The sequence below is a fragment of the Ochotona curzoniae genome, unplaced genomic scaffold, assembly GCF_017591425.1.
Source record: "Ochotona curzoniae isolate NIBS_2020 unplaced genomic scaffold, NIBS_Ocur_1.0 contig_3819, whole genome shotgun sequence".
In the NCBI taxonomy this organism is placed as follows: domain Eukaryota; kingdom Metazoa; phylum Chordata; class Mammalia; order Lagomorpha; family Ochotonidae; genus Ochotona; species Ochotona curzoniae.
In genome coordinates this window covers 54470488-54495585 of record NW_024466004.1, presented here as the reverse complement: position 1 = coordinate 54495585, position 25098 = coordinate 54470488, and the positions used below count along the sequence as shown (strand labels likewise).

Genomic DNA, 25098 nt, shown 5'->3' with positions numbered 1-25098 from the left:
TTGAGGTTTAGTGGAGTGAATTTCCTGGGATTACGTGTCCTATTAAAACATGTTACAATGTCAGTTCTTGGCATGAACAAGTCTGGAGAGGGAGGTGGCGCACAATTAGGAAATAAGAAAAGAGACAGTCACAAGATTTAAGATTATGAAAATGTGTGGCCAGGGATTTCTCCTCTTCAGAACAGAGGAACCTGGCAAGCGCTTGCCACATCAGCTTTTTATTGAATTGCTTAGGGAATCAAATTAGAATTGATGCAGCATAAACTTTAATAGCCACACTCCGTGTTCATGTTAACCAGCTAATACTTAATCAGAAAGCAACAAAGTGACCCAAGTGCAGAAGTCAGAATATGACTAGCTAAAGAGTAAGTCTTAAAGCATACAGTTCTGTGGTTTTGGACCGTTGCATGTCAGTCTGCAGACCAGTGCCTGTAGGCCTCAATCTTGGTCCCAGACCGTTGTCCACTGCAGACCGTTGGCTGCCAGCTTTCACCTTGGTCTCCAGTGCCAGCAGTCCAAGATTCCAGACGCAGCCTTCCTGCTCTTCCTTATCAACCACAGCTGACTTGTAATCTGCCTGAGGCAGTCTGCTGCTTCCAACACAATATATCCTGAAAAGTCGATGCATATTTTGCTCTTTACCCTCGTCCTGCTTTTCCTGGTGAAATTTACCTTGCTTGGAATATTTGTCTTCCTCTCCTTGCCTGTCTGTATTCTAGTAATTCTACATTGTCTGAAACTTTTCTTTGCACACTAGTGTATGTTAACAAACACCTGCTCCTTCCTCTGAAAACCCTCACAATGACGTTTACTCTTACTGTGCACATGGATGTTCTGAAGTGGGAAGGGTCATTGGTAATCAGTCTGGTGTTATGCCAAGAACCTGAGATTGGCAGGCTGGAAAGGGTGTGGCATCTGTTGGGTGCTCTGTCCTGTATTAGGCACTAATGATTTATGTCTTCCATTTCAAATTCAGTGTAAAATAGGAACATCCAGGATTGTGTTAAGTATGAATAAGTAAAGTGTATAGTGTTTTTGGAAATTAGAATAACGCATAACCTACTCATCTAATTTTGATTGTCTCACCTGATCTGCTCACATCATGTTTTGGGATTCTGTTTGGTTCTGTGATTCTGTACTCATGTACTGTCTTTCCAACAAACTGAGGTTTAGTAAACAAGTTTTGAGCACCTGTCACAGTCCTGACAAATACCAGAGGTGAGAAGTGAAGTGGAATCTTCTTCCCCAAAGGATTACATCAAAGTCCTCTGGGGGAAAGGCACATATAAATATATCTGCTTGGTGTCAATCAATGTTGTGTAGCAAAAGAGAAGTAAAGATGGAGTGAGAGGGCCAGGAAGACTGCCCGCATCCCATGAAGCAGAAAGACAATTTTTTAACTGCGGCCTGTAAACTAAGGTCAAAGATAAGGTAGTAAAGGGCTGGGGACCCAGTAGCATTAGCAGTAGATGTGGGAAGAAGTGGAAAGTGCATGGCACATCTAGTGGGTGTGGAGATTGGGATGCAAGTGGTGGTGGAGATTTTGGGGAGTTTGCTCTTGCTATTTTATATTCCTACAGCACTTTCTGCAGAGCTGAGCGTTGCTTGCAAAGGTCAAATATTTGTTGATTCTATATTGAATGTCGTTACTAGTTTTGTGCTAATATTTTCCTTTATTAATAATTCCTGTTTTGTTACATAATGCTTTCAATTAGATGTTGAAGTTTTAAATAAAATGTTTGCTTTTATTTATTGAAAAAGTAGAGAGAAGGAAATAGGGAGGAAGATCTGTCTGCTGGTTCACTCCCTAAATGTCTGCAACAGCCAGGGTTGGGCCAGGCTAATAAGTACTCAATCCAAGTCTTCTCACATAGATGGTAGGAAACCTGCCCACTGCCTCCTCTCAGGGTGCAGGAGGCTGAGGCAAACTAAGAATTCTAGTATGGGATATGAATAGCCCATGTGGTATCTTAATGCTGTCTCAAATGCCTGTGTCAATCTTAAACAATTTTTAAGATAAGCTATTGATTCTGTGAATTATTTTTTAAGATTTGTTTATTTTTATTGATAAGGCAGATATACAGAAAGAAGAGACACATCTTCCATCTGCTGGTTCACTCCTCAAATGGCCACAGTGACTGTAGCTGAGCTGATCCAAAGCCAGGAGCCAGGAGCTACTTGCAGGTCTCCCATGTGGGTGTAGAATCCCAAGGCTTTTGACTGTCCTCTGCTGCTTTCCCAGGCCTCAAGCAGGGAGCTGGAAGGGAAGTGGAGCAGCTGGCACACAAACTGGCACCTCTGTGGGATCTTGGCACCTGAAGGGAGAGGATTTAGCCATTGAGCCATCAAGTTCGGCCCTATATATTCAATTCTATATGAAGTGTTAAGTGCTGTTTTCTACTTTATATGAGAAAAACGGAGAAACTTAAGAAGAGTTGAGTTTATCATTGTTAGTGGTAAAGTTTCGTTTTTAAATCCAAGCGTCCTGGCACTTTTAACCACTATGCTACAGTGACTCTCAAAGTAAAAAAAAAAAAAAAATCTGTTTATAAAGAATTATTGAAAACTCATTAATTTTATCTATGCATCACCAATTTTTTTGCACATTTTTATTGCTCACATATATTCACTAGACTAGAGACATGGGTTCTTATGTAATTTATTGTATGTGAACTTGTGCTAATTTTGAAAGAGTAGAGGTTAACCCGCCGCCTACAATGTCAGCTGTCTTATGAGCACTGTTTGGAGTACTGGCTACTCCACCTCTGATCCTGCGCCCTTCAGTGGTGGAGGATGGCTGATGTCCTTGGGTTCCGGCCACCCTGAGGGAGATTGGCTCCCGGCTTCTGCCTGGCCCAGCCCTGAGCATTGTGACCATTGAAAAAGTGAACCAGCGGATAGATCTCTCTCTGGTTTTCCTTCTCTTTCTGTAACTCTGCCTTTCAAATAAGATAAATCATATCTGTTTTAAAAAGGATGAACTATTTAAGATTCTTTAAACTGCATATTTTGAAACAGTAGGTAGTTTTAATAAATCTATTTTGTAGAGTTTTGGTTTTGCAAGATTTCTAACAATTACATTATGTTACATCTTTGACTGCCCTGGCTCTTGGTAAATTCTTCCCTTGAGGTCCACCAGGAGAAAAATGTTAGAAATAATGACATGGGAAATAAAGTATTGATTTATCCTCCACTGGCTTTATACCTAAAATTTACCTGTAGAACTTGTATAAGTTTGACCGAAATACAAGACCTTAATAAAAAGCAAGCCTTGTGTTTGGCACAGCAGTTAAGTTGCTGCCAGAGAGGCCCACACCATTTCAGAATGCCTGCTAATGCTGGCCCTGCTCCCATCAGCTTGCTAATAATGCACGCTCTGGGAGGCGGCAAGTGTTTGGGTCCTTGCCACCCATAAGGGAGACCCAGATTGAGTTTCTGACACCTGGCAGGGTCCAGCTGTAACTGTTCTGGGTAACTGGGGAGTGAACCAGCATATGGCAGATAAATTTCTCTGGATTTCAAAATAAGTGAATAAAATACAAGCCTATATTTTGCATGCTTCTCTCACCTTTGGAATGGGACTCAGAAACTGAAGGCTAAGAAACTAATGTTGCTGTTCCTGACACATGGAAGCAGCAGAAGGAAATGCCGCGAGAGGAAGGCCTGAAGGTCAGGTGTTGCCATTCGAGAGGGAGAAGAGGAGCCACACTTAACACGAAGGGTATTTTGGTCTCCAGTGATCCCTATCTATTAATAAACAGGGCTCGGGTGATGTTCTGGAAGCCAACCAATTAGACTCATTCTTTGGAAGGTCAGGGCTTGGAGAGAAAAACCAGTTAAGATGTCTTTCCTTAGGTGGCCATTCCCACTTTAATTTTGAATAGTTTTGAATTATGTTGTCTGGCTGACTTCTAGAAAAAAAATATTCAATGAAACTATTGATAGTGGCTTTCTAATTTTAAAGATCATAATTTTTCCTAAATGCTGTTAGTAAAGTCGCTGTGTCTCACATTGTTTCTGCCTCTGGAGCAGGGTGGAGATCTTGAAAGTAGCTCTTGGTTAAGCTGATGTATTTTTATGGAAACAACTGCTTAACACCTTTATCAGATTCAGTCTTTAGATTTATTTGCTGTAAACTAGATTTCATTAATTCCTATCACCAGTAAATCCAATGATTTCATATATTTGATCAGAAAGTAGTAAGACCTTTGTTTTTAGTGACTTAATTTTGTATGATTTGTTAACTTGGGATTTTTCTACTGAGTACAGAAATTCAGCATTTGAATTTGAAGCTTGTCAAAATAGAACTATATGAAGTCTACATTTATATATATATGTATTTCAAGATTTGTTTATTTTTATTGGAAAGGCAGATTTACACAGAGGAGGAGAGCTGTCTGATGGTTCATTCCCCAAGTGGCCACAATGGCTGGAGCTATGCCCATCTGGAGCCAGGAACCAGGAGTTTCTTCTTCTGGGTCTCCCACGTGGGTGCAGGGTCCCAAGGCTTTGGCCACCCTCTGCTTTCCCAGGCTCCAAGCAGGGAGCTGGATGAGAAATGGAGCAGCTGGGACACCAGCCTGGAAGCCCATGTGAGATCCCAGTGCTTGCAAGGCAAGGGTTAGCCTTTGAGCCATTGTTCCTGTCCCTTTGTGCCATCTCTTTCAGTTTTTTACCTGAAGATGATACTGTGTCTGACTGACTTTCATCTTTTACTCTCTAATTAATTTGTGTCAATTTTAATGTGCTTATTATTGGTCAGTGGAAGAAAGCAGAAAAGAAAGAGGTTTCTTGAATAATTCGGTGATATTGATTGTATTTGGCAAAATTCATCATTTTAGAATACTTAATAGTGAATGTTAAGATAAATTATAAGTTATTGTCTGGAAAATGAGGAATGTGTGAGTGTATATATTGAGTTTTAAGTAGGTGCTACCTGTTTAGTTATTGTCAGCATTTGTTATCAACAGTACTTATTTCAGCATTTAACCGTGTAGTGTATTGTGTTGAATAGCTGTAGAACATTAGCACTGGAAGACACTTCGTTAATACAAGTAATATTCTTTATCTCCATTTTTTAAATTTATAGATTTAGTACTATATTTATGGTTTAGAATAATAAGCTAGGAGTTGAGATTAGAAGCATTTATTCATTTCCTGGAGCCAGGGAGTGTAAGCCTAGTGTGGACTAGATGAGAGAAGCACACACCGGGCCAGGAGAGGGATGGAGGGGGAACGCGAGGCACAGGGCTTGGGGCAGCACTTGCTAGAGGGTTTATAAAATATATTAGAGTAAATATTGATGGGAGCTAGGAGTGGAAAGGAAAAATTAGAATGAGGAATGAGTTTATGTAAAGATTCTTCCAGAATAAGAGAACATACTTGAAAGAAGAAAGGAGGGATTATCTAGAGAAGGAGGAGGTGACTGTTTTAAATATGTTAATGATTTGAATGTGGCAGTTGTAAGAATGGTGCTTTGGAGTTGAGTTACCAGGGGTCACAGCACATGGGTGTAGCATTCTTTTAGATAAGTGAGCCACTCTTGTGGGCTTAAGGATATTCTAAGAATACATTTGTTTGGACTGGAGTTCATTACTTGAATTTGTAATGAACGATACATATGCAATTTTGAGTTGTGTGATGTTTAAATAAATAGGCACTCTAAGGCTTGGAATGATTTTTAATTTTAATTTTTTTAAACTAAATCAAAGAATCCTGATTACACACAGGGTTTTGTTTTGTTTCTAAGTAAATTATCTTTATTGCATTTTTTGGCCATTTCTTTTATTCCATAGCAGATTCATTCATCCTACTAAGAATCTAACTAACGTTCTTCATTTTATTTTCAGTTTGGCTTTGGTTGGAAAAGGAACTTAGCCTATATGTACTATTTTAACCACTGGAAGAATGACAGATGACAAAGATGTGCTTCGAGATGTGTGGTTTGGACGGATTCCAACTTGCTTCACTCTGGGCCAGGATGAAATAACTGAAAGGGAGGCTGAACCATACTATGTAAGTATGTTGGTCGTGGCAGGCGGGATACTTATCTTCATCCAGTTTTGTAAATAAAGCTCTGAGAATATGTTAGAGGTCTGTAAAGGCTCTTAACTGAGATTTTGGTACAATTAATCCATGCTGTTTTGAGGGAGAAAACAAAAGAAAAACAAATATGCAAAAAAAAAAAAAGGAAATAAAAATCATTCTGAATCCTGTCACCCAGAGGATGTTAACTGGTTGACATGACGACGATTTTTTTTTTCTGTAAGCAGATATAATGTAGGATAATGGAATCACAATATGTGTGCTGTGTTTTTTTTTTTTAAAACGAAACTATTGTGAAAATGGATTCAGACTGGATTTTTAATGTGAGGTGGAGCAGCTGTTTAGCCAAAGGTATTTTCATAGTTCATGAGCATATACACTTTTATACGATTGCTGAGCCACCATGTTATATATGAGCTGATATGAAACTATTTTTAGTTTTTATTTCTTTGGCCAAGTTTATTTGAAAGGTGAGGAAATCAGAGAAACACATTCACAGAGTGGGCAGAGACGAGGAAGGTGGGAGAGAGCCATTTCTACTTTGTTCTTGTGTCCTTGGAGAGAGGGTGCCCAAATTTGCTACCTGCCTGTCCCATTTCATTCCCTACTCACATTTCTGACCCCTGTTCCTAAGAGTTGTGAACAGTGTACTTCCATCCTGTCGTCTGTGGCTATTTCCTGCTGCTGATGGGTATAAGCCTCACGTATCCCAGGTTTGGAAATGTATGCCAGTCTCATCTAATAGATCCACCTCAGTGACTGCGTTTGCTGCATCATCAGCATCACTCCGAGAATCCACAGGTTTCTGCTGGTCCACAGGGGCAGGCTGACTCATGCATTTGGACATAACTCTCTTCTCTGCACAGGATGTGATGTTCTGATATTGGGATCCATGACCCTGTCTCTCGGCCCTGAGACTGTAGGTCATTTTGCATCGGGACATGACAGCCTGCATTTCTTGGGAGTGCCGAATGCTGTCACTGTGATTTGCCCCCAGGACCCTATTCTCAGGGCCGAGCCTGGTATGGTTTCAACCACATAGAACCCACCAGGTTCCTGTCCTGCTTTCCCTAGAACAGCACACTATCATGCAGCAGCTGTGGCCTGCCCAGGGCTTGTCAGGTATCTGGACTGCCAGAAGCCATCAGGGGGCATCCCTGTCTTCACCCTTCTCCTCCTTCCCAGTCTGAACCCCTTAGCCAAGCTCAGTAATACACTGCAGGTGTGACCTGCCTTGGGCCTCAATGTCAGATGTCTGGTCCGCCACTCCCATCCCTGCGTTGTGGTGTACAGCAGGACCCCTAAGGCTCCTGGCCTGCTCGCTCCCAGGCTGGTGCTTTGGTGTGCTTAGGGTTCCACTTCCCAATTATCCATGAGGCCTCTAGTCGGCCTGCTTCCAGCTCATTGCTTTGGCTTGCCATGGTCTGGCATGCTTAGGACTCCAGAATCAAGCTTCTGGCTGGCTCATCCCAGACCAACATGATGGCATGCCACAGGTGCAGCCTGCCCAGGACCCTTAAGCTCTGGCTTAAGGCCTCTTCTAGGGTGCGACTAGACGCAGGCCTGTTCCACTCCCTCCCCCCAAACCCCACCTGTCAACATCTTGAGCTGCCATATCTCAGAACTGTGTAGCTCTGGCCTCAGACCCCATCCAAGGACCCTTGTGCAGTGTGACTCAAGTTGTACGCCATCTCCCAAGCCCTCAGGAAATGAAGGGAACAGAAGAGGAAGATTATGTATTTAGTAATATATATTCTAGATTTTTCTTTTTTCTTCTTCTTTTTTTAATTGGAAAGAGATTTACAGAGAGGAGGAGACACAGAAAAATCTTCCATTCACTGGTTCACTCTCCAAGTGGCTACAATGGCCGGAACTGAGCTGATCCAAAGCCAGGAGCTACGAGCTTCCTCTGGATGTCCCACTCGGGTGCAGGGTCCCAGGACTTTGGGCCCAACTCTACTGCTTTCCCAGGCGACAAGCAGAGAGTTGCTAGAGAAGTGGGACATCCAGTTGGGATCTTCTCCTTGAGGTGTGCCCCTTCCCCACCCTTTCCAAGTACTTGTGTCAGACAGGTTTTTGCATCTGTTAATTAGGTGGTATCCTTTCTTCTTACTGAGTAGTCCTTTTTAGGTGAAGACATTTTCAGTTGTTCTAGTTGTTTCTTTTTCTCATCCGCACACACTGAGATCTACCAGGAGTGGATAATGGTAAGGGGGCAGTGTCGTGATGATGGATGGCTGCTTCCGTTTGGCCTCCCCTTTGCTTTCCTCCATGTCTTCTGTACACAGGGCAGTGGCGCTGCTAGAGGAAGCTGCCTAGGGAACCCGTCCACTCTTTTCACTTTTTATGGTTAAGAACTTCCTCAGCTTCCTAGAGGGCCTGTAGCCGTAGAAACGAAATATGGAAGACCTCCTAGCCTCATGTTTGAAATTTATTTGAAATTATCTGTTTGGATTCTCTTAGTAGCCATGATGACTTTTAGATATTGGGTAGTCTTATTACTGATACTTAAGGTTAAATACATCTGAGTAACTTTAAAAAAATCTCCACAATATTCTCTCTTTAGAAAAACTTCCACAGGTCTAAGTGTGGTCACAATATATTGTTCAATGTATTTTTTCTGTTTTGCTGTAGTATGGGTTAAGATTCCACTTACGTTTTGTTTCTGAATGAATTTTTGTGGTTTTAATTAAAGCTTTTAAATTGGTTAGCTTTATAGAACAGTGCATAACAAAGGAGTATACGTGTGTAGTTGGGTAAAATTGTAAAACTGAGAAATATATAATTGAATTCTATTTGCTTTCCAATCAGGTTTGCATTTGATGTGTTTCCTAGAGTTAGAAATTCAATGTTTTTTTTTCATATTTGAATTTGTTTAAATCTTGTGAGAAATGGGATGTAAGTAGCTTTCTAATCAAATTGGAAATGATAAAAACTCTTGAGGATAACTGTAGAAGAGAGAGGATTATTCTGCCTTATTGGTAGTTCTTTCTAATTAATTCTTTCTAATTGTTCACCCAAAGAAAATTTTACATAGTTCTGCCTTGTATTTTTTAAGAGTATGGATGCTAGTAATTTAGTATATAAATAATAACAAGTAGCAGCAAGGGGGCCTGGTGCACTGATATAACAGATTAATCCTCTGCCAGAAGTGCTAGCATCCCATATGGGCACCGATTCATGTACCGGCTGTTCCACCTCTTGTCTGACTCTCTGCTTATGGCCTAGGAGAGCAATTGAGGATAGCTCAAGGCTTTGGGCCCTTGCACCCACATGGAATGCTGGGAGAAATTTTTAGCTGCCAAGTTTGGATCAGCTCAGCTCAGCTCTGACCATGGCAATCATTTGAGGAGTAAACCAGCAGATGGAAGACCTCTTTCTCTCTCTATGAAAAAACCTGCCTTTTAAGTGAAAATAATTTGTTTTAATTAGGGGTTGAACCTTGTAGTCCAGTCTAAATTTAGGTTTTAAAATGCATATATATGTAAATATATGATAATTCATACCAGAAAGAAATACATTAAAATATTAGCTGTATTAGAATCATAGGTGAACATTTTAGCAACAGTGTAGCTGTTTTGGATATGTTCGATTATGTATTATACTTGAAAATATTTCTAATATTTACCAATAGTTCTATTTTTTCTCCATTTTGATTTGTTGCTTTTGCATGCATGTTGTTTAAATTATTAAGGATTATGTTTATTTTGCAGAGAAGTATTAGGAAGGAAGCTGTTAAGAAGCTAAATAACTTCAGTTTTGGTGTTTCTGTTAAATCCATTTAAAATATTGCTTTTCATTTAGAATGTCAAGTTGTTTTTTAAAATTTATTTTTATGTTTACAGAGAGAGGGAAGACAAAGAGACATGCTATCCATTGGTTTATTCCCTGATTGGTCCTAGCATTTGAATGTAGGAGCATCCTGTGGGTCTCTCGTGTGGGTGCAGGCTGCTGCTTTCTCAGACACATTAGCAGGGAATTGGATAAGATGTAAAGCTGCTAAGATTTGAACCAGCGTCCATATGGATTGTCAGCTCCTTAGGCGGAGGCATAGCCTACTATACCATTGAATGGATAGTTAAAAAATATATAATTTGCATTTTTAAAAGATTTACTTATTTTTATTGGAAAGTTAGATATACAGAGAGGAGGAGAGACAGAGAGGAAGATCTTCATCCAATGTTTCATTCCCCAAGTGGCCACAATAGATGGAGCTGAACCAATAAAATACCAGGAGCTAGGAACTTCTTCCAGGTCTCCCACGTGGGTGTAGGGTCCCAAGGCTTTGGGCTGTCCTCAACTGCCCCCTCCCAACTTCCAGGCCACAAGCAGAGAGCTGAATGGCTTTTATTGGAAGAGAAGATCACATTTATAGAGAGAAGGCGAGACAGAGAGAAAGGTCTTCGTCTTCCACATTCTCATCCTTTGATATTTCCTTCTCCCATACCCCTAACTTTTGATCCATAATTTAGTTCAGCTGATTTTGTATTCAGTACCTCTCAGGCTTGGCTGATTGCTTTCATTCCCCTGCTACAGTTTAATCCAGACCACCATTTAAAAGCTGCTGAATTGCATAGCGATAACCAGTGTTTCTGCTTTCAGTTTTTTCTTCTCTGCATTTTTATTTTGCAGCTAGTATTGATCTTTTGAAAACACAGCTTGTTATTGTCACTTGCCTGCTTATTGGCTTTTTATTATCACCAGGAACTTTAATGTAGTTTAAAAGGTTCTCCATGATCTTCAGTATTAGTTTATCAGAATGCTTTTTCTTCCTTCATATCTTGGCTTTAGTAACAACCGCATGTTGTATGCAATATGAGTTTAATAAATAAGTTGATCTATTGTTCAAAGATGTTTTGCCCATTAAAATGTACTTTATATCTGTTAAATGAATGAAGAGAACTATTTGCTGTTTGGTAAGCAGTGTACTGTTGGGCAGAAAGGCACAGCAAATCCAAACCCTGAAATACAGGCATGATTAGTAACCACTGCTTGTATTCCACCCAAAATGGCCAGCTGTTTGTGACTCCTCCTCGTGGTAACTCTAGTGGACCATACGCTGTGAACCTGTTGGTGTTCTGTCCTGACAGGGCTCTGTTGGAAATCAGCTCTTCACTTCATGTCACGTTCGGCTTCCTAAGAGTTTACTCAGATGTGCCCATTTGTGTGTGTTCTTTCTTTGCCTTAGATGAGTATGTTTTTAATTTTATAATTGACCATTGTTTGATAGAGTAAGACTTGTCATGATTAAGTATGTTATAGCACCTTTTTCAGAGATTAAAACATTTGGTGTAATTGTATAAAATATGTATCCCTTTTAAGCTGTATAGAAGCAGAATGAATCAGTTTCACTATACTAAGTGCTCTATCCCACTGCTAAATGAAGACTGACAACAACAGATTCTGTTGTAGCTGACAAAACCCCAACAGGGCTAATCATTTTCATCCTGCAAGAATAAAAAAAAAAATTTTAAGACATTTTGCTATCTGAAATACACCAGAGGCAAAAGAAGAGGTATTATACGGTGCCACTTACTTAGTGTGCCTAGATAGTCGAACCCATGAAGACAAAACATAGAGTGGTAGCTACCAGGTGCTAGGGAAGGTGGGGTCTGAGCAGTTATTGTTGAATAGCTGTGGTTTTCCTTTGGAGCAGTGCTGCTGAGTTGCAGAGAGGGAGGGAGGTGATGGCTGCATGACATTGTGAACATGCTTGTCTCCCCGAACTGTACAATTACAGGTGGTTAAAATGGATGTTTTTGTGAGGTGTATTTTACCTGAAGAAGATCATAAGGTAAACCAATGAGCTAGAGCTAACATTCAGTGAGGATAGTCTGGAGATAAAAGGCAAGGTGATACCACTGTGCTGTTCTTTGTGTTTTTTACTTTCTAAGTATTTCCTCAATAAATTGTGACTGTGTACTGTCTTGTAGACCTTCTTCAGTTTTAGATATTTTAGTGTTACCATGTCTCTTCCCAGTGGTTATAGATTACACCCAGAAATCAAATTGGAGCAGAAAATTGTAACAGTAATACATTCTAGAGGGTATTCTGCTTTAGAAAAGCATTTTCATTTTTAATGATCATTTTTGGCTCTTTGCCCAGTTAACCTTTCGCACCTCTGATTCACTCAGCAAATATGTACTGCTCACCTGCCATAAAGCAGCCACTGTTGGGGACTGTGGGAATGTGGCCTTGAATAAAACAGTCCTACATTCCTGTCTTATTGGACATTTCACTCCAATATTCTACATTCCTGCTGTGAAGAAATTTCTGTTTCACAAAAATTCGTTTGTGAAACAGACTTCTTTAGCAATTTTGAATGTTGTGCATTGTACATGTTGTGCAGCACTGAGAGTTGTGCTCATTAGCCATAGTGTGTCTTCCCCCTTTACATGGCTATGAAACAGATTACTGTCAAGTGACCAGTAGTCATTAAAGAATAAACTTCTGAATTTACAAATATAGATTGTAATAGGCGAATTGATTGTAATAGTTTATTTTTAAATTGCTAATTTACTATTCTGTTTGGTTTCTCAGAAACTCCGTGTCATTTGTATTGATTTCTGCCTTTTTGAAAGAATCCAATGCATGTATTCTCTGCTCTTTATTTAATAACATGATTTTGACTGGTTTTTTAAACTGTAAAACAGGTTTGTTAAAGAAGCCATTATTTTTTCTTATGTAAATATTGGTTTCCTTTTGTTCCTAGTTAGTAATTTATTTTCTTTAAAGATTTACTTATTTATTTGAAAGAGTTACAGAAAGAGAGGCAGAGACAAAGAAAAAAAATTATTTTTGGCCACGATGGCCAGGACCAAGCCAGGCCAATGTCAGGTGCCAGGAGCTTAATCTGAGTGTCCCATAAGGGTATCTGGGGTCCAGACACTTTCCAGGCCATTAGCAAGGAACTGGATGGGAAGCAGATGGAACAACTGGAACACAAACTCTCACCCTTTTGGGGTGCTGGCATTGCTGACTGTGGCTTAACCCACAAAACTGGCCTTTTGTCATTTCTTTATGAAGGAAGTTATTCTGTCAATCCATAGTATTGGTCCTATCAGATAGCTTCTTTGTACAGTGTTTAGTGCGTTTTATTCCAAACTCGACTTCATCAGCTCTCATATGACTGAATCACTGTTATGTCACTCCACCGAGAGGCTTTACCTAGTGCTGTATTCTCTTCCAGTCTTCAAAACCTGGTGGACTAAGAAGTCCCGATTCAGAAGTCTCCCTGTGTGTTAGGATTGAGCTGATGAACTTCTCAGCACTGTAACTCTGGTGAATTTTACTTTGATTTTGAAGTTAAATTTGGTAGAAATAGTCAATTTCCTATTTGAGGTGATACCTATATTTAAAATCGTTCATTTACAGAAAGATTATAGATTTGTTTCAATAATTCCAGATGTTTATGCTAAAATGTAAGCAGTTAACTTTGTGTGGATACTTGACATAGTGAAGAACATGGCTGTTTTTCCTTAAAATTAAATAAACCTGTTGTATATAGTTTTGGAAAAAATAACTAGTAAGTAAATGTGGTTTTACAAATTTTCATTTCAGTTGCTATTGCCAAGAGTAAGTTATTTGACGTTGGTAACTGACAAAGTGAAAAAGCACTTTCAGAAGGTTATGAGACAAGAAGACATTAGTGAGATATGGTTTGAATATGAAGGCACACCACTGAAATGGTGAGTGAACTCTTTCTGCATTACTGAGCATTACGTTTAGGCCAGCATTGAGAAGGTCCAGTGCCCAGAAGTACCTGTAACAAAGTCTCTACGGAAAAAAATCACTAGTCTGAAGTTTAAATAATGATTAGAATATTTTATTGAAAATATTTTCCTTCCATGTGAATGTGTGAATGACTAGACAAGTTCAAACTTTCAGCAGTGGGTTTTTATGCTACAATAGTGTTTGCTTATGGTTTTTGTTTTTTAAAGAATGTGTTTGAGACTACCTCATGAGCAAGTCATCCCTGGGGTACTGTTCAACATTTTCTTCATCTTCCAACTATGTATATGTACATGATTACCTTCAAAGTGGTATGGCCACATTTAGTTGACCATAATATCCTAATTGCATCTTGGCTAGGCTTGGAGGAGAGTGTTTAAAATATAGATTACCTTTTTATATGATATGAAGAATAATTCTAGTATTATGGCATTTTTAAAGATACTGAAAATAAATCCCAAATCTGGATATACAGGTCTTTTTCATGCTTCTTCTCTTTTTATTTTTTATTTTTTTTGTGTGTGTTTCTTCTGTTATTAGGAGTTTTGTTCATTGCACTTCATAAAAATATTTAATGAAAAGAGAAATTAAAAAGAGCAGACTATGAGGGTGATAGCTTTGAGTATGCTGGAGTGTAGATATTGAAGTACTGCCATTTGTGGGCAGTTCAGTGAAAGAAGATACAGACTAAGTCAAGAAAATAAATAAAAATAGGCTAAAGATGGACTAGCAAGTTGCCTTATTGTAGCATTCTTTTTGTATAATCAAAACATAATGCTTAGCTTCAGGACCATATGTTAGATGCGTTATGCCTCTTGAATACTTACAGACTTCCAGCAGTATCAGTATAGCAGCGTTTCTGTTGCTTTTTATTTCTGTGGAGAAATGGAGGTTTGGGACATTAAAGTGCTTCAAAGATTTGTGAAGATAAGTGATCAGGAACGCAGAGGGAGAGAAAGGAGGGGAAGGATTGTGGGTGGCTGGTAGCAGGATACATCTGTGTTCAGTGGTGCTGTCTGTATTGTAGTTGGATGTTTAAACTGTACTGCTTTCCATGTGTTACAGATTGCCAAGAATTTCTTTGACTGCTAGGACTTTTCAGTTGCAAGGCAGTTTCTCAGCAGGGTCACTGCTGACATTTTGTATTAAATAGTTCTCTATCGGGAGGAACCTTCCTGGTATAGTCTAGGCCATTCAGCAGCAGTCCTGGTCAAGCGCCAAAGCTGGTAGTACTGTCTCCAGTCCTAATCACAGATGTTGATAAATGTCTCCTGCTTTGGGTAGAACCACTCCCAGTTGGCAAACCCTTGACATTCTGCAAAACTTGTTTACTTTGTAACACTCAAGTGATTGCTAAGCCATTTCCTTTCAGTGGCTATTTTATCCTGTGGGATCATTCTTTTGTGTCTAATGTATTGCTTTGTATTCCAGTCATGCCATCAATAAATGTTTGGATTCATTTCTCCCTGGTTCTGTAAAAATATCGTTTTGGCCTAAATGCACCATGTATCCTTCTGAAAATCTTGGGATTGTCGTAGTAGCATGGGAGGCTATTTCTCTACCTGCAGTACCAGCGACACATGGGGCTGATTTGAGGCCTGGCTGCTCACCCTCCAGTCAGATTCTGCTGTGATCTGGGGATGCAGTGGAGGGATGCCCAGGTCCTTAGGCCCTGCACCCACAGGTGGGAGATCTGGAAGAAGCACCTGGCTCCCAGTTTTGGATCAGTTGAGCTTTGGCTGTTGTGACAATTTTGTACTGAACCAGTGGATGCCAGACTCTGTAAGATCTGCCTATCAAATAAAAATAAATAAATCTAATATAAAAAAGGAAAGGATAGCATAAACCTGTGATTCCCTACCACTAAAGCATTGTGATATTTGGGCTGCTGAGATCACATAGGTGTCTGAAAGAGTGTAGAGCATTTATCTGAGTAGGACAAGAGCAATGTTCCTAGATTTGGTTCTTTGGAGTTAAATTTAAGACAACATGGGTTTAGATAATCCGTAACCAAAAGAAGGAAGAGCACAAACTGATATTCCTTCTCCCTTTGCAAACTCATCACTAGTTCTGTTCCCTAATTTGGTGAGTTCAGGTTGTCTTTTCATGTGAGGTGGAAGGTCTTAATTGTGGTAAAACGCAACCAGAAGTCCCAGACAAAATCAGGCCATTTAATGGTAGAAAGTTGACTATCTTTTTTAGGTGGGACATAGAGTATGAGCACTGGGGCCGTGGTTTTCAAAGGAGATGCCTAGTTTTGAAGATTAGTTTTAAAGGAAAATATGTGGGGGCCTGGCGCGATCGCGCAGTGGTTAAGGTCCTCGCCTTGCACGCCCGGGATCCCATATGGGTGCTGGTTCTAATCCCGGCAGCCCCGCTTCCCATCCAGCTCCCTGCCTGTGGCCCAGGAAAGTTGTTGAGGACTACCCAAAGCTTTGGGACCCTGCACCCGCGTGGCAGACCCGGAAGAGGCTCTTAGCTTCGGATTGGCTCAGCTCCAGGCATTGCAGCCGCCTGGGGAGTGAACCATCGGACGGAAGATCTTCCTCTCTGTCTCTCCTCTCTGTATATCCACCTTTCCAATAAAAATTAAAAAAAAAAAAAAAAGGAAAGTATATGAAGTTGAATTAGTAACAGGTAATAGCAGAAGGGAGTGCTCTTAAACCAGGCTGTGTTTCCACTTTACTGTTAATGGTTTGTTATTATCCTTTATTCTCTGTGACTAAAAGATTATGTGAGAAGGGAAGAAATGAAATAGGGCAGAGTGTATATGAAGTACAATTTGTCTGAAGTTTGAGCTTTTTCGTAGTGTGTACAGTTGAGTAACTGCCTTTAAAATGAAAGTAATAGCATATTCTGTTATCTCACAAAGGTCATATGATTCCTTTGTGATCCTTTTGGTAAGTCCTTTTACGCTACCCTCAGCTCCTGGCTCATTTCTTTTAAGCTGATTACAAAATGGCATGCAAATCAAATCATGTCATTAATTTGTATCTGGCATTTTGGGCTCAGATAATGGTTTTGAGACTCATCCTTTTGCATGCGTGTGTGTATCAGTGTTTTTAATGCTGAATATTACTTCATGTATGGCCAGACCCCCACATGTTTATCTGTTCTTTAGTTGGTAGATGTGGGTTGTTTCTTTCAGGGGCTTTTATGCATTTGTTTTTTAAAATGTTACTGCGGACAAATTTGCCACAGCTCTATGTGTGGAGTGGATAAATGCCAATCAATGGATTTAAAAAGAGAAATATTTAGTTTTGGTTTCTGTATGTTGATTATTTTCAGAAATATGGTTGCTTTTCATGTTCTAGGAACTCAGTGAACTATTCATGTTCTAAGAGGGCTTTGTTTGCTTTTTGCTTTACATCCCTTGGGATTTTTCTGTGAGTATAAGTGGCTTTTCTTTCTTTTCAATCTTTAGACTTTTGTTTCTCTTTCCTGTGTTTCTTCCTGGAGTGCACTGTATGGAATATGTTCTGAAAAGCGGGCAGCATCTTTTGTAAGAGGGAAAATACTAGTTTTTCACAGTTAAATATGTTCTTAGCTGTAGGGTCTTTTGGTAGATGATTTTTTTTTAATCAAAGTTAAGTAATTTTCTTCATAAGTTGCTAAGAAATTCTGCTTGTGTGTTAGGCTGTGTCAGCTATGGGTGTTTTTTTTTTTTTTTTTTTTTGACTCATTACAGATTGAGTATCCCTTATCTGAAATACTTGGGTCCAGAAATAAATCTCTGTTTTTGGATTATTTGCCTGTACAGGAGATGTCTTTGGCACAAAATTCCTGTATGATGTGCTATGTACAGCTAGTACGCATAGATTGGAGATGGTTCATGGTGCTTTCTGTGTGTACATCTGTTTGACGTGGCAGGCCCATCAAGTGAGATCAGGTGTGGAATTGTCTACTTGCAACATGCATTCAAAGAGTTGCAGATTTTGTAGGGTTTTTTTCTAATATTTGGAATGCTCAGAGCAGAACATTTGAATATGACTTAGTGTGTTGCTACAATAGTATGTTCACATGGTTTTGGTGTTAGACTGGTCTTGAATAGCTTTTGTAAAACTTACTTGGTCATAGTATGTAATTTTATACAGTGATTCTGTTTAATGTTATTTAATTGAGGATTTTTATTTCTTAATTTTTTAATGATTTATTTTTATTGGAAAAACAGATTTACTAAGAGATAAGTAGAGAAAAACCTTCCATCTCTGCTGGTTTACCCCTGAAATGGCCACTATGGCTGGAGCTAAGCTGATCCAAAGCCTGGAGGCAGGAGCCTCTTTCAGGTCTTCCATGTGGGTGCAGGGTTCCAAGGCTTGGGGCATTCCCTGCTGCTTTCCAAGGCCACAGGCAGGGAGCTGAATAGAAAGTGGAGCAGCTGGGACACTAACTGATACTTGTTTGGGATCCTGGTACCTGAAGGCGGGGGATTAGCCAGCTGAGCCATTGCGGCAGGCCCTATTTCTTAATCTTGTGATGAGATATTTTTTGTGCTGCCTTTGACTGTCATAATGCTGCCCTGAAAAAAATGGGTAGGGAAGTATTCTGGCTTTGTGTTTTTCTGGGAAAGACTGTATTAAAATGGTATACATTCGTCATTAAATGCTTGGTGGAAATCTCAATTGAAGTTTTCTGTTCCTGGAGGTTCATTTTTGGGGGAACATTTTCTAGCAAATTTAATTTGATGTATTTGACATGCATGCTTTCGAGTTTTTTTGTAATAAAGTATACTTTTAAAATATTTTCTCCTTTTTTTTGGTAAAGATTTATTTATTTATTTATTTTTGCAAAATCAGATATACAGAGAGGAGGAGAGACAGAGAGGAAGATCTTCTCTCTGATGATTCACTCCCCAAGTGGCAGCAACAGCCAGTCTGAGCCATTCCAAAGCCAGGAGCCAGGAACCTCCTCCAGGTCTCCTCTGTGGGGACAGGGTCCCAAGGCTTTGGACCGTCTTTGATTGCTCCTCACCCCCCACCCCCGACCACAAGCAGGGAGCTGGATGGGAAGCGGGAGCTGCTGGGACTAGAACCTGCACCCATATTGGATCCCAGTGCGTTCAAGACGAGGACTTTAGCTGCTAGACCACCATGCCGTGCCCCTGAAGTATTCTCTTAAATGTATTTAAGAATTTACTTCATGGACTTTTTAAGGACTTTTTTAAAAAAATATTTTGTGGGAAATTATCCCGAGGTGTCTGCCTACTACCTGGTGTGTGTGACCTAGAGCTTTCTGCCCTGATCTAGGGTGTGGCTCCAAACCCTGCAAATAGAATGTGACCTCTGATATGATTGCGAGGTCAACAGGATTGGGTGTGCCTTTCATCCAATCACAGTGTCATTGTTGGGTGAAGGGACTACCTGAAAACACCAGATGGCGCTGATGTGAGATCTTTTCTTAGACCTTTATAAACCTGGAACTTGGGCTGAATAGACATTCCTCAACAGCTTGTCTCCGGTGTTTCTTGTGACCAAAGAGCACCATCACCTCACTCTCAGTGACCCTAGGTGCTGCTGGCAGGACTAAACCCCGAGAACTGACGCCTGAACAAAGACACCTTGATGTCTGGGCCTTGCTGGTGGGATAAAAACCCGAGAATATATATTTTTTTAATTTTTATTGGGAAGTCAGATGTACAGAAAGGAGAGACCGAAAGATCTTCCATCTGCTGGTTCACTCCCCAAGTAGTCACAATGGCCAGATTTGAGCCAATTCCAAAACTAGGAGCCAGAAGCCAGGATCTTCTTTGGGGTCTCCCACACAGTTGTAGGGTCCCAAGGTTTTGGGTTGTCCTCGACTGCTTTCTCAGGACACAGAAAGAGATTAAAGGGAAGTGGAGCAGCCGGGACACCAGATGGCGTACATATGAGATCCTGGATGTTCAAGACAAGGACTTTAGCCACTAGACTACCATGTCGGGCCCCGAAATACTTTTATAAGTATATTTAGTACATCTATCTTATCTTGGTTGAATATTAATTGATTGTAATTTTTCAGAAGTTGGTCATTTCTTCTCAGTTGAATTTATGAATGCAAAGCTTACGTAGCACAAATAGCTCAAATATATGAAATAACTTCTCAAGCTCAGGGATGTAGGTTTTCAGAGCTCTTGATACCACACCTGCTTACATTCTGTTTTGTAATCCCCTGTTTTAATTACAGATGTTGACTTGTCCAGATTGGAGTAGAAAAATCTTAACGTCAGTGGTGTACACATAATGAATGTTTGATAAACACATTGTTATTAATTTAGAGAGAGCTTTATATCTGAAACTTTAGAGTTACCTGGCAAGTGGTAAGGCAGCCCTAACTGAAAGTAAGCTTCTGCTTTTTGAAGAATGATTCGATCCGTCAGCAGAGGGTGCTCTAACATTACATTTTAAGGGAGAGGCCTCAGCTCAACCTTAGTGTCACTTTCATGTTAGGGTGCTTTTGAGAAAACAGTCTTCTATTGAATACACTGTTAACATCTGTATGAGTATCCAGGTACAAAATTTAGAAACTGATTTCTTTGTATCAAATATGAAGCAAATGTATGTAGTGAGAAATTCGTTTTGCCGAAATTGGCTTTTTCAGGATGAATTGTGAAAATAATCTGGAACTACCTTTTACTTTTTAGATTTATTTATTTGAAAGGCAAAATTACAGAGGGAGGGAGTTCTTTTCAAGACTACTCTTTGATTTGAAAACAGAAAGGAAATATTAAGGATGGCATTGTCATCGTGGGGTGAGCCACCTGCTTGCTCTCCATTCCCTGCTACTGCCAGGGAAAGCAGTAGAGACAGATCAAGTACAAGGGATGGTGGCCCATGGGAGACCTGAGTGGAGCTGGAGTTCCTGGCTCTTGGTCTTGGCCTTGCCCAGCTTAAACCTTTGTGTGCATTTGAGAAGTGAAATGGTGAATGTTAGCTTTCTCCTTTGAACTCTGCCTTTTAAATAAAAAGTATTTTTTTTTCCTTCTGTAAAAGCAAATGTTGAGGATCATGACTATAATAAAGAGACTTAGACTTTAATATTAAAATTGAGTTTAGGGACTGTCACGATGGCCTGACGGCAAAATTCCTCACCTTGAATGTGCCAAGATCCCATATAAGTGCCGGTTCTGATCCCAGCCGCCCCCACTTCCCATCCAGCTCCCTGCTTGTGGCCATGGGTGAGGGGTTGAGGGACAATCGAGGATGGCCCAAAGCCTTGGGACCCTGCGCCTGCGTGGGAGACCTGGGGTAAGTTCCTGGCTCCTGGCTTCAGATTAGCACAGACTGACCATTGCTGTCACTTGGGGAGTGAGTCATCAGACAGAAGATCTTCCCCTCTGTCTTTCCTTCTCTCTGTATATCTGACTTTGCAATAAAAATAAAAATAAAAAAGGAAGTAACTCAGCAAAATTCAAAAGAAAAAACTGAGTTCAGTAAATTTTGTTTATAATTCTTCCTTTAAAAATCAAATAATGTTTAAATGAAATCTTATATGGGTCTTTCCCTTGTTTCCAGTCATACGTATTTTTTTGTTATGTTGTGATTTACTGGACTTACATATTCTGTAAAATAATGTTCAGTTTTGAGTTATATCGCATTTTATGTGTAGGTTATCTCTGGTTATTTTTGTTTTTTCATATGTAGGAGTATGCATAGAAAGTCATGAAAACATTGCTGCTCCACCTGCTGTGGCACATAGTGAGGCAAACAGGATTATAATCATTAAGTTGCTTTGTTATGCCTTTGTAAGTATTCTGGTTTTTTTAAACTCAGTGAAATGAAATCCTGTTGCCAGTGAATCACCACTAAGGTAGCAAATTTCAGAATAGGATGCTTGTTTCAGTGGAGTGGACTGAGAGCAGTGCTGGTGGCTGGTACAGATACTTTCAATGGTGAAACATGCAGTCCCTAGTATGCCTCCTAAAGAGAGCCGTGTCAACTGGAGTTTGCTTCCTTCTGAGCCTGTCCATGTTAGCGGCACTGAGCCACCACTTGCAAATCAATATATATGAGCAACTGGAAAAAGACAAACAAGGAAAAAATTTTAAATTACGTTAGTCTTAGCAGCTAAGTTTAGGAAATACTAGAACAGTGTACAAAGAGAAAGAAAAGTGTGAAAATAGATATAGTACAACAGTTTTATAGAATAATCGAGAAAATTTTGGTAGACTGAACCTTTAATTCATAGGGTCCTCCTCTCCTGGGATATACACATATTTCTGCATTTCCTTTTCTATTAAACTTACATTAGATTGCAGAAATAGCAGCCTATAAGCCAAATGACTACATTATAATTTACTTATAGTTATGGTTTATGTGGTTTCTGTGTTGTGGGTTAGGGGCCTGACAAAACTATGTACTGCTGTATGAATTAGTACTTTTGAAATCCTTGACGTAAGTCAGATTACAATGTGTATATTTTTGTCAGTCACATTTTCTTATAGATTTTTTTTTAATGTTAATAGGTCAGTCAGAAATTGTGGAACCAGCTAATTCAGACGAGATCTTTGTGCATAGAAATTCTGACAAACATCTGCGTTGAATCACAAGAGAATTACAGAATTTGATAATAGATATGTTATCCTCAGTTTTGTGCATCAGTTTTTTTCAATATTGCATCATAATCATTAGCCAATGTTTGTGATGGTACTTTATATATATGTGTAATTTAAATTTTTAAAAATTTATTTGAAAGCCAGAATTACAGAGAAGAGGAAGAGACAGAGCGTGCAAGATACATAGTCCATCTGCTACTTCACTGCCCAGATAGTCACTGTGTCCAGGGCTAGGCCAGGCTAGGGACAGGACTCAGAAACTTCACCGTGTCCAGGACTAGTAGGCCATGTTGGGGACAGGACTCAGAAACTTTACAGTATCCTGGGCTAGGCCATGCTAGGGACAGGACTCAGACACCTCTGGTCTCACATGTGTGTTGGCAGGGGATCAGAACCTGAACCATCCTCTGCTGCTTTTCCCAGTCTTTTAGCAGGGGGCTGCATTGGAAAGTGGAACATCTGGACGTGAACCAGTGCCCAGATGATATGCCAGGGTAGAAGCTTAACCCACTATACCACAAAATTGACCTTGTATTTTCATTTAAATATAAATTTATACCTGGTCCCTTTATAGGTGATAGGATCCCATCTTCTTGGGCTGTTTTCTGGGGCTTCCTAAGCTTGTTAAGAGAAAACTGACTTGCAAGTGAAGTAACCAGGACTGCAAGTGACACTTCAGCATGGGAGGTGGGTGTCACAACAGTGGCTGACTACTGGTTTGTTTTAAGGATTTGCTTTTGAGGTGTGGGAGACCTGCATGAAACTCCTGCCTCCTGATTCCAGCCTGGCCCGGCCAGGCCTGGCTTTGGCCATGTGGTCATTGAAATGGCTTCAGTAATGAACAAAATCCTTCAAGTAGGTGACTGAATTTTTATTTTCTGTTTTTAAAACCATTAAATTGTCATGTCTACGTCTTTTAGCTTCTCTTAAAAAAAGTACAAGTCATGATTCACAAGTAGCAGCATTTCAAGGAAATAACATAAACCAAGCGGTAAAAATTGGACGTTAGAGGCATAATGCCAGTTCTTTGTAAGTGGAAGAAACACTTGCCCTTTAAGAGAACCAGAAGGTGCAGTTTTTTGTGCTCTGAGATGTTATATGTACAAGTACAAATACAAGGCCGTAAGCAAATCATCTGTACTGACAATAACTTGGATATTTTCTCTCCTCCTGTTTTCTTTCTCATGTGAACCAGTAGGATTATGTTAATTCATACTTTGTTTTTACTTAAGATATTATTAAATCCTTTTAAAAATACTGAAAGAAACACATGCAAGACTTAAGCTTTCCCATCTTGCTGATTTATTTTTATCAATAGGGCATTAATCTTAAACTAACTGTAAGTAAGCACATGACCTGAGCCTGGGGTTGTGGTGCTGTGGTCTAACCTGGCATACCACGTGATCACCAGTTGAGTTCTACCTGCTTCACTTCCAGTTCAGCTCCCTGCCAACGCACTTGGGAAAGCAGCAGAAGATGGGACAAGTTTTTGGGCCCTCTGCCACCCACATGGAAGACCTGGATGGAATTCCAGGCTCCTCCTTACTGGGCAGTAAACCCGCAGTTGGAAGATATCACTCTCTCTCTCTTCCTTTCTATCTCTGTAACTCAATAATGTGAAAAGAAAACAAAACAAAGGTTACAATACGGTGTAACTGATGCATTTTGTAGGGTTACGTTATATAGAATTAAGGCAACATAAATATTAGCTTACATCTTTTGTTTTCAAAGGATATGTGGAAAACAGGTGGTACCAAAAAATATGGGTAAAGCTCAAAATAAACACAGCTTTATTTTAAACATAGCTTTTAATTCCATTTCTCCATAAACTTTTGGAGAAACCTTTATGTTTGAACGTTGATCAGGTGTTTCATTGTGGTTGCAATTAAGAGTTGTTTCTGGACTTTGCAGCTCTTACATCTAAAAGTCAGTCAATAATAGATACAGTTAAAAACCAGATGGTATGTAATACTATATATGCTTCCTTTTTTCTTTTCATTTGTTAAATCATTTACTTTCTGTTCCCTTAACAATCACAGACTTAACCCTCCATTGGGTAAAAAATTCAACAAATAGCAAATAGAAAAAAAAGCACTTCCTCCAGAGTACAGAGGAAGACTGTAAACAATAAATTTCAAAATGCCAATTGCACTCCTATAGAGTACATATTTTTGTCTTTTGTATTTTAGGTAGCCCACATCAGGGACAACATGATGGTTGTATTTCTAGGACTGGTTTATTTCACTAAGCATAATGGTTTCTAGTTGCATCCATTTCAATGGAAAAGACACTCCTTTTTATGTCTGAATAGTATTCTGTAGTATGAATATAGCATGCTTTATCCAGTCATCAATTGATAGATATATTATTCATTTTTATTTCGAAGTAATTTGTTTCAGCATCAGTTAATGTTGTTAGGAAGTATTCACTTGTTTGGGAAGGCCAAAATTTATTTCTTACAAATAACATAAAGGGGGGGCACTAGGCTTCGTGGATAAAACTGCTGCCCATGACACAAGCAGCTCCTGTGGGCACTGCTGACTGTCCTGGCTGCTCTGCTTTTGATCTGGTTCTCTGCTAATGGCCTGGGAAAAGCCTCAGAAGACAGCCCAGGTCCATGGGCCCCTGCTTCCATCTGGGAGACCTGGAAGAAGCTCGTGGCTCCTGGCTTGGGCCTAACTCAGCCATGATTCACACTCTTTTCTTCTTCCTGTCTCTCTCCTGACTCTTTAATTCTGTAAAATTTAGGTTTCAAAATAATAGTCAATAACTTGGAATGTTGATGTTTTAAT

At 39.8% G+C, this 25098-nt stretch overlaps 1 protein-coding gene across 4 annotated transcripts in view; it reads left to right on the top strand.

Annotated features, from left to right (window-relative positions):
* Positions 1 to 25098, top strand: part of ATG5 (autophagy related 5) — a 100452-nt gene that overhangs the window by 4803 nt on the left and 70551 nt on the right. For 2 of the 4 annotated variants that reach the window (XM_040983837.1, XM_040983838.1), the window contains exons 2-3: positions 5850 to 6015; positions 13606 to 13733. In XM_040983837.1, the coding sequence (XP_040839771.1) occupies positions 5908 to 6015; positions 13606 to 13733 (236 nt within the window). In that variant the 5' untranslated portion in view covers positions 5850 to 5907. Of the gene's footprint in view, positions 1 to 5849; positions 6016 to 13012; positions 13327 to 13605; positions 13734 to 25098 lie in introns of those variants that run through there. The other 2 variants (XM_040983839.1, XM_040983840.1) reach the window with 2 other exon arrangements.